This window comes from Psammomys obesus, unplaced genomic scaffold (assembly GCF_907164565.1).
Source record: "Psammomys obesus unplaced genomic scaffold, mPsaObe1.curated_primary_1811, whole genome shotgun sequence".
Classification (NCBI taxonomy): domain Eukaryota; kingdom Metazoa; phylum Chordata; class Mammalia; order Rodentia; family Muridae; genus Psammomys; species Psammomys obesus.
Window position 1 is genome coordinate 7,633,166 of NW_026585504.1, and position 10,051 is coordinate 7,643,216.

At 47.0% G+C, this 10,051-nt stretch overlaps 1 protein-coding gene across 1 annotated transcript in view; it reads right to left on the reverse strand.

Moving 5' to 3' along the window:
- Nucleotides 1-4,239: 4,239 nt before the first annotated feature.
- Mertk (MER proto-oncogene, tyrosine kinase) overlaps nt 4,240-10,051 on the reverse strand; it is a 97,655-nt gene continuing 91,843 nt past the window's right edge. The window contains exon 19 of the mRNA XM_055615352.1: nt 4,240-6,586. Coding sequence (XP_055471327.1) covers nt 6,073-6,586 — 514 coding nt within the window. The 3' untranslated portion in view covers nt 4,240-6,072. The remainder of the gene's footprint in view (nt 6,587-10,051) is intronic.

The window sequence follows — 10,051 nt, forward strand, 5'->3', positions numbered from 1 at the left end:
CACACACACACACACACACACACACACACACACACACACACACACACTCTGAGTCCAGTCAGTGCTGCCTGTGTTTATTGGTGTGGGGCCATGCACCAGAGCATGGGCAAACTACTGGCAGCCACACCCCTGAAGAAAAATGACTCCCCCTTCCTCCAACAGCTCCCCCAGCTCCTCAACAGGGTCTGGGCCTCCGGAGCCCCTCCCATCTGTGCTGGAATGTCGACAGACTTGCTCAGGTTATAGCCGGTTACTATGGCTGTTGGGAGTATAGTAGCCAGGTCCTATCTAGAAGACAGTATTTTACAACAAGCACCCCTCCCACCCCAATCCTCCAGCTCTTGCATTTTCTTCCGCCCTCTCTTCTAGGATGTCCTCTGAGCCTTGACACAGCTGATAGAAGTGTCTGTGTAGGGCTGAGCACTCAACAGTCACTCCCAGCTCCTCAGCCACTCCAAGTCACCGTGCTGACAGCTGCCCAGTGCAAAGAGCCGTTTCTCTGAGCCAGGCTGAGTGACTCGGTAATGTAGAGGACTAAGCGTAAGTGCTAGTATGTCAGGGGAGAGGGTTCTCATATGACAAATGTTGCAGTGTTGGTCCTGCACTGTATAGGGAATGGAGCCTCAGATTCAGAAGAACCTCAAGCCAGTTTGCAAGGACAACGTTCTTGCAAAGACTTCACCTCATCCCCTTCGCATGCAGGGTGCTGTAACCAAAGACACTGGTGTCTTGTCCAAAGAAACCAGGCAGGCCTCCATCCAACCCTTTCTTCTGCTGACCTGGCACTGTACTTTCCCCTGATGCTCAGAGGTTAAGAGCTCTGTCGGTTCTTCCAAAGGTTCTGAGTTCAATTCCCAGCAACCACATGGTGGCTCATAGTCATTTATAATGAGGTCTGGTTCCCTCTTCTAGTGTGTAGGCATACATGCAGGCAGAATACTGTATAAATAACAAAAGAGAAGAAAGAGCTAGAGCAAGTAAAGAAAGAAACAAAAGGAGAGGAGGAGGAGGAGGAGGAGGAGGAGGAGGAGGAGGAGGAGGAAGAAGAAGAAGAAGAAGAAGAAGAAGAAGAAGAAGAAGAAGAAGAAGAAGAAGAAGAAGAAGAAGAAGAAGAAGAAAGCCCTTTCAGAGGCCAGGCAGGTCTCACTCTGCAGATTACAGCGTTTCTGGTGTTTGTTTATCTCCCTGTCCTCTTGGCTGCCAGCCCCTATTCCAAGCTTAGCAGAAGACAATGACCTGATTTGTTTCTTCCCATTTCCTCTCTCGGACTCTCTACCATAACAGCCACTTTGAAAAGTGACTTGAGTGTGTACACAGAGAACAGGAAAGACTCTTTATAGTTAATGTGAAAGACTGAATGGGAGTTTGAGAGAGTTAGTGGTGTCCACATTTCCAAGTCTTCAAGACTATGGCTGAGAACCTCACAGACCCTAGGTTCTCAGGGAGGAGGTTTAAATGTGCTCAGCCATGTTGGGGAAGGGGAAAGTGTAATAATAAGCTTTAGCATTGATTAAATATTAGTTACTAACAAGCTGACTTGGAAAATAGTGTTACATAGAAATAAAAAATTTCTAAAGGGGTCTGCCTTGATTGTTTTACTCAAACAAAACTTTAAGACAGGTAGCTTGCCTGGACGATTTAGAGAAATAAAAGAAATAGAGTTATATTTCTGATTTCTATCAGAATTTACGTTTGCTGAGGCTGTACCTTTTGAAACTCTCTCATTAGGGCTCCTTGCTCATTAAACCCTCTTTCCCTTACAAGCTCCTTTAAGGAATGACTCTGCTTGACAGCTGCCCAGAGAGTGAATCCTGCTTACTCTAAAAAAACTGAAATCATGTCTGTTTAGTTGATCAGAAATGTAGCTTTCGTCTTTTAAAAGACTTACTTATTTTATGTGTCTATTTTGCCTTCAAGTACATTTGTGTGCCACATTTGTGCAGCCCTGGTGGAGGCCAGAAGAGGGTGTCAGATCCTCTAGTACTGGAGTGATGGACAAGTTGTGAGCCATCATGTGGGGGTACAGGGATTCCAACTCAAGTCCTCTGCAAGAGCAACGGTGCTCTTAATGCTGAGCCATCTTGCTGGCCCCAGAAATGTAACTGCTGCCGCAATTACAGTTCTTCGATTCTACAAAGCTCACTTAATTGCTCAAGAAATGTAACTTAGGTGTGGGGAGTCCCTAAAGCCACGTGCAGAGAAAGATGACAAGATTATAGCTAAAAACTGAGAGATTTTTGGTGGGGGCCAAAACCTCCTTGACCAATACCTAGAGATTAGGGCTGAGTGCTAAAACAGTTTCTTTTCTTTTCTTTCTTTTTTTTTTTTCCAGTCTTTGAGTACATGTTTAAACTGCAGAGAGCTTTGGATTTCTTGGAGCGGATGGCTGTGACTGGCCATGTGGATGCTAGAAAATGACCTCAGGTCCTGTGCAAAAGCAGCCGGTGTTCTCAGTCCCTGACACAGCTCTCTAGGCTTCATCAGATTCTTTACCAAGGTTTGTGAGTGTGTGTGTGTGTGTGTGTGTGTGTGTGTTTGTGTACATGCACACAGATGCTACTGGAGGCCAGTGAGTTAGATCCCCTAGAACTGGAATTACAGGCACAGACAGCTGTGGAACACCTGACATGCATGATGAGAATTGAACTCAGGTCTCCTGCAAGAGTAGCAAGCTCTCTTAACTACTGAGCCGTCTCTCCTGTCCCTTAGTTTTTAAATATTTATGCATTTTAAAGATTTTTATGTATTATTTATACAGTGTTCTGTGTGCCTGTTCATGCGTGCCTACAGTCCAGAAGCAGGCACTAGATCTCATCATAGATGATTGTGAGCGACCATGGGGTTGCTGGGAATTGAACTCAGGGCCTTTGGAAGGACAGCCAGTGCTCTTAGCCTCTGAGCCACCTCTCTATGAGTAGTTTTGCCTGCCTGTCTGCATGTGTGCTATGTCCATGCGTGGTGCCCACTCTCCATTAGACAGCATCAGAACTGGAGTTACAGACAGTTGTGAGCTTCCACGCGAGTGCTGGGAAGCAAACCCGGGTCCTAGGCAAGAGCAGCCAGTGCTCTTGACTGCTGAGCCACCTCTCCTCGGTAGCACAGCGTCTTTATAGGCTACGATGGTCTGTTTTTCCTTTCACTGATAAAGTGTGATGCTAACATTTGATGAGGGTGCAGATTCAGCTAAGCTCCTCAGAACCTTTGCACAGGGACAGAGGAGCCACCCTGGAGATGGGGATCCTGGACTGGCAGCTGAGGCCAGGGCTTGGCGACGGGAGACTGAGCCTTGAGCCCTGTGTACTCTGATCCCTAAGGCCCACCTGAGCCTGGGTGAGCCCACCCTTGAATTTGACGCAAACAGTTCTGATGATGCCAAAGGCCCTGGATGTGCCCAGTCTCCTGGAGCAGCATTTCCACAGATGGCATCAGTTTACTGCCCTCAGTCAGCCAGCCTCAGTCTTCCCACCTGTAGAGCAGGGTTAGTTACTTACCATGAAGTGAAGAGTGCCATGCCTGGCACAGTGATTGCTATCAGTATACTTATTAAGTAAATATCTAGAGGCTTTAGAGTAGAACCCTGCTATGATTTGGACGATTGTCCCCAGGATGAAGCTATTGGGGAGTAATGGAACACGTGGGAGGTGGGATCTTGTGGAGGTCCTTCAGTCTCTGAAAGGGTACTCTCAAAGGTGACTGTGGAACCCTGGCCTGGCTCCTCTGCTTCCTGGCTGGTGGTGCACACGCTAGCATACGTTTCGTTGACCTTTGCCACCTGCCATTCTCACCAAAGGCGGGGCCGAGGAGCTGCCCTATCTAAGACTGCAATCTCCAAATTGTATGTTAAATTAACCTTTTCCCTTCCTTCCTTCCTTCCTTCCTTCCTTCCTTCCTTCCTTCCTTCCTTCTTTCTTTCTTTCCTTCTTTCTTTCCCTCTAGAGTTTTGTTGTAATGTGAAACCTACTAGCACAAACTCTAAACCACGTGTTTACTCAAATGTTCTGAATTCTGGCTTTCGCAGTGTCTAGACAGGGCCCATAAGCAGGTTACTCAGTCTTTCCGAGCAATGGCTTTCTGGTCTAGACACGGTGATGACACTGGTACCCATGATGGAAGGACACACAGTAAAGGTGGCGGCTGAGCCAGGAACCGGGATGGCAGAACTCTGTAGCCCGTGCCCCGGGTCTGCCCTGCCCACCTCCTGAGTGACAGCTCCCAATACAGAGAAACATGACTCATCTGTCAAAGTCTTTCACAGTTTATTTGCATTCTTTTCAGAGCATGATCTTGAATCTTTTACTGTTTTTATTTTGAACTCTATTTAAATTACATTTACTTGTTTGCTAACTAATTTGGTGTGTGTGTGTGTGTATGGGTGTCAGAGGACATGTGGAGGTCAGGGGACATCTTTGTTGGTTCCCTCTGTCCACCATGTCAGTCTTGGGGGTCAAACTCAGGTCACTGGGCTTGATAGCAAGTACCTTTACCAGCTGAGCCATCTCGCCGGCCATTCATCTACGGACCCCTGAGATGGTTTTCCCATTTCTCTCAAAACCAGTGCTAAGAATGGGCAGAGAAACTATGGCGAGGACCAGCTGTTAAGCCCCTGATACCTTTGCAAAGGTCTTTTCAAACCTGAAGCATGCCAAACACATCCTTCCTCATTTGCATTTTATTAGGACATCATATCATACAATCAGTTATAAAACCTTGAGCATCAAGTAAAACATTTTTATCAGACACACAACACATGGAGGCATACCGGCCTTCTCATAAAGCTAAACAGCAAAGCCAAATCTAGCGTTTCATTTCATAAACATCTTTACACTTAATACTGTGGAAAAGAAAACAACTTTAAAAAAAAGCGACATCGATTCTATACAAATGTTAACACTGAGGGATATATTTTAAGATCTTCGAGGTCAGTGAAATGAGTCATCTTTTATTAAAAATAGTATCCTCGTCTCTCTCCACATATACATATATATACTCTCTTTAAATAAATATATTACGTATTTTATTTATATTTTTCTTGTGTGTGCATGTTCGTGTGTGTGTGTGTGTGTGTGTGTGTGTGTATGTGGAGTGCAGAGGACAGTGACAAGTACCACTCCTTCCGGTGCTGTCCACCCTTTTTCTTTGAGACGGGGTCTCACTTGGCCTGGAACTCACCTAGGCCGGCTGGCCAGTGGGCCTCAGAAGTCCATCTGAGACCATTTCCCCAGCGCCGAGGTTCCACGTGTGTGCCACCACATCCAATTTCTGGGGCTCAAACACACGTTCTAGGGCTTATGAGTCATGGACTTTGCTATTTCCCCTCTGTGTTTTCATTTTGCACTGTTTGGGGTCTTGGGGTGGAATGCAGGGCAGTCCCCAGGTTAAACACACACTCAGCCGCTGAGCCACACTCACAGCCTTGCTCTCTGTTTACTTATCTTCGGATTTATTTTTATTTATATGGCGGTGTGCAGGCGCCCTGAGAGGCCAGAAGAGAGCATCAGATCCCCTGGAACTGGAGCTGCAGGTGGTTGTGAGCCACCTGATTTAGTTGCTGACAACCCTAGAAAATAAATCTTTATAAAAAGCCATCTCTCCAGACCCTGCTTATGTATTTATGGTGAAAACCGACCCGATAGCATTTACCTGGTGCCGTCAGGCCTTTACTTGGCAAGGAAAAGAAAAAACAGAACGTCAGGTATAACCAGCGTGGTGGCTTGAGGGATAATGGCCCCCGTAAGCTCAGACATTTGAATGCTTGGTCTTCAGTTGGTGGGACTGTTTGGGAAGGATGAGGAGGTCTGGCCTTGTTGAAGGAGGTTTGTCACCGGGAGCCCACTTTGAGGTTTCAAAAGGCTGAAGCCATTTCCCAGAGTGCTCTCTGTCTCCTGCTTGCCACCCACGCTATAAGCTCTCAGTCGCTCCTGCCACGTGCCTTCCTTCCACAGTCACGGACTCTAACCGTCTGAAACTGCACCCCTAATCAAGCACTTTCTCAACAGGTTGCGTTGGTCATGAAGTTCCGTCACAGCATTAGTGAAGGCAACCGGATCCCATGAAACAGTGTTTGCGTGGCTCTCACATCAGGACTTCAGAGTCTTCTGAGGAGTCGTCTGCAAACAAAAGTTCATCCGCTGACGGGCTCCCCAAGGGTAGCGTACTGCGGTGGGACCAGGAGATGCCGTTTTTGGTGGGTTTGTCCTCCGGTAAAACGCCATCCTTTCCGGGTGTGGCTGTAACAGAAGGAGCGGAGGCCACACCTTCCCAGTCCTCATTGCCCCCATTCAAGATGTATCTTTCCTCGTGAAGGTTGTTCTCGTGGACTTCAGCCGTGACCACACTGATGGCAGCGCCGGGAGTGCAAGAGGCAATGATGGAGTCAGGATCGATGTTCATGTCTAGCCTGGAGAGTGGCGGCCCATCCGCCAGGCCCTCGCTGCCCTCCAGCAACTGCGTATTGATGTAGATGATGGAGTCTTTGTCCTGAGCATCGGGCAGACTCTCCGAGAGCTTTTCCAGCTGCAGCCTCAACACTGAGAAGGTGGGTCGGTCCAGGGGATCCGCACTCCAGCAAGAGTACATGATGTCATACCTGATTACGACAGACAAGTGAGCGTTACCCCGCACAGACCCAGAGTCTCAGTGTAACCTCCCCTTCCGCCTCAACTAATGTTTAAGTGAGTTTTGGTGGGGGAGGAATGGCCTAATGATTACTCAGGTGTAAAATGTCGTGTGTGTGTGTGTGTGTGTGAATATGCTCTTGTGTGTGTGTGCACAGCGGCTGGAGGGGCATTTGTCATACTGTTCTGTCCCTCTCTACTTTATTCCTTTGAGGCAGAGTCTAGCTGAACCAGGGGTTTGCTGTTTTGGCTATACTGGCTGGCCGGTGAGCCCAGGGGCCCGCGTGTCCCTGTCCCTCACAGCCACGCCAAGCTCTTTACATGGGTGCTGGGGATTGAATTCAGGCGGTCGTGCTTGTACAGCGAGGACTTTTACCTACTGAGTCATCTTCTCAGTCCCTTGTCAAAAAATAGATTCTGTTTCTAAAAATAGAAGATACAGCTGGCAATTATATCTACTTTTGAAAATAAGAGGCTTTAACATCCATTTCTTATATATGCTTAGCAATCAAAGCAATCATCTACTCTGTAAAAAAAAGGCTTATTAGAATATAGCTATGTCTCATTATTTGCTGTCCGTGACGGCTTTTGCTACAATTGTAGCATTGAGTGGCCCTCAAAGGCAAAATTGTTTACTGTTTGGGACTCTACTGTGGTGATTTGAAGAAGAGTGGCTCCTCATAGGCTCTTCTATTTGAATGCTTAGTCTGCAGTTGGTGAAACTGTTTGGGAGGGGCTAGGAGGTGTGGCCTTGATAGAGGAGGTGTCATTGGCGATGAGCTTTAAAATTTCAAAGCCCACACACTTTCCAGTCTTTCTTTCTTTCTTTGACTCATGCTTGTGTGTGGTCATGGACTCTTCATTGAAACTATGCTTTCTTTTTAACTTGCCTTGGCCATCGGTCTCTGTACAGCAGTAGAAAAGTAATTAAGACATTTGCCAAACAAGTTTGTTAGCCCTTTGTCTATACCCTTAAACTGAGTTGTTACCAAGAGTGTTGATTTAGTTGGACCCACTGGACTAAGTTAGAATGCCTGGAGCTGGAGTGGCACACGATGGGTAACTGAATGGTACGCAGCGTATATCACTCCTTTCTAATCTTCCCAGCAGCTCTCTCACTGTGCTTTGTGCATAGCAGGTGTTCTGGGCTCATTGGTAGCAGAGGAATGAGGTTAGAGTTGGGCAAGCCCATCACACAAGCACTCCTCCAGACACTTCTGTTGAGTTCTGTAGAGGGATGCACCTCTCTTCTGGGCAACTTCATCCCCAATGTCTGATATTGTTAAGGATTACAACAGAGGGGCAAGGGAAGGAAATGACAACTGGAAATTGCCAGCATCTCATTTTGATCCTTCCCTGCTTTAGGAAATTGATATTACTATCACTGGATAGGAAAACTGAGCTGGAGGCCTGGACAGATGGCTCAGTGGTTAAGAGCATTAGCTTTCCTTCCAGGAGTCCTGAGTTCAATTTTTAGCACCCAAATGGCAGCTCATGACCATCTATTACTGTAGTGCCATGGGATCTGATGCCCTGTTTTGGTATGCAGATGTATGTGCAGACAAAACATAAACACATAAAATACACACCTAAATAAATCTTTAAAAAAAGAAAACTGAGTTGAACCTAAATTATCTGATTCATGCTGATTACTTAGAGACTTTCTTAGGAACAGACACGTGCACTTCCCGTATTTACATCTGCACAGTCTATAAAACCCCTGGGGAAATTCTAGTACGTGGCAGTCCTAACAGGCGGCACACGGATATCATCCTTGCAGGCATCATCAGGTCCTCTTTTTGATCTATTTTCTCAGCCTTTGCCAGTGCTGTCACTTGCTTCTGGAATGTGAAAACTCACATCCAAACAAAGGGGGTGCGGAACCTCAACCCAGGACTCCACGCTGACACCTCCCTCACGGTCCTGAGTTTCATTAAAGCCTCAGGAGTTCCTACTCTCAGTCTAATACTTTATGAGACTATATGACAGATTACATAGATAACATTGTGTGTGTGTGTGTGTGTGTGTGTGTGTGTGAGAGAGAGAGAGAGAGAGAGAGAGAGAGAGAGAGAGGGCCTTGCTATTTATAGCCCAGGCTGGCTCCAAACTCTCGACCTTTCTGCACAGGCACACCTCACCGTGCTGATCTTAAATATAACTTTGAAAGACATGATAATGGGCTGGGAAACCACAGGAAGATGATGTCCAGAAGCAATCCATGTCCAGGTTATAACTGTAATTATCTGTCTGTGGGGCACTTAGGGTGTTACCAGGGCCCATGCGTGCTAGGCCAGTTCTCCACCATAGAGACACCTCAGCTCTGATTGTATTTGAGGGGATCACGTTGGTTGCTGTCTAAGCGATGAAGGAGGAGAGGGGAGATGAAGGTTCTGCATTGTACAGGGAACTACAGTCATGATGTCAGCATGATGAGAATGCAGCCCTGTAGATCTGTGATCGGGCAGTGTCAGCAGTGACGGAGAAAGGCAATGGGAACTCTGCTTTGTTTTGGGAGATTTATTTATTTTTACTTTGTATGTGTAGCATACTGGTGTTTTTCCTGAATGTGTGTCTGTGCACTTTGTGTGTGCATTGCCCAGGGAAGCCAGAAGAGGGCATTGGGTCCCCTGAAACTGGGGGTCACAGGCTGCTGGGAATTGATCCCAGGTCTCCCGGAAGAATAACCAGTGCTCTTAATTGCTAAGGTACATCCCCAGCTCCACTTTGGTTCCTTTCTTTCCTTTCCTTCCTTCCTTTCCTTTCTTTCCTTCCCTTCTTTCCTTCCTTCCTTCCTTCCTTCCTTCCTTCCTTCCTTCCTTCCTTCTTTCTTTCTTTCTTTCTTTCTTTCTTTCTTTCTTTCTTCCTTTCTTTCTTCAGGCTCTCAATATGTAGCCCTGGCTATCCTGACACTCACTACATACATCAGGCTGATCTCAAACTCACAGAGATCAGCTTACCTCTGCTGGGATTAAAAGTGTGTACTATCATGTGCAATGAGGAGCGGGATTCTGGATTCTAAAGAACACCTGCTGCCTGACAGGGCCCTGGAAGGGAATCAGACTGCCATACCAGAGGATAAAAGGAGGATCTTCATGCCATGGGTCACTTCAGCTGGCAGGTCCTGAGGGGACCAGGGGTCATGAAGGGCTCAGCTAGGGAAATGCCCCACAGAGGTTGGCTGAGGCACCCTGGACAGCAGGAAGCAGGATTGACAGTCTGTATCCTTCCCTCACTGTCTTGTCTCTTTGTTTTACTGTGGTGTAGACTGAACATATGACCTTATGCATGTTAGGCGAGTTCCTTTACCACTGAGCTACTACATTCCCCAGTTGGCTCTATGTCAGACAGTTAGCTTAAAGCAGCCAGAGAGCTGCTGTACACAGCAGTGCATTCATCCTAGCCATGCTCAGAATGTGTGTGTGTGTGTGTGTGTGTGT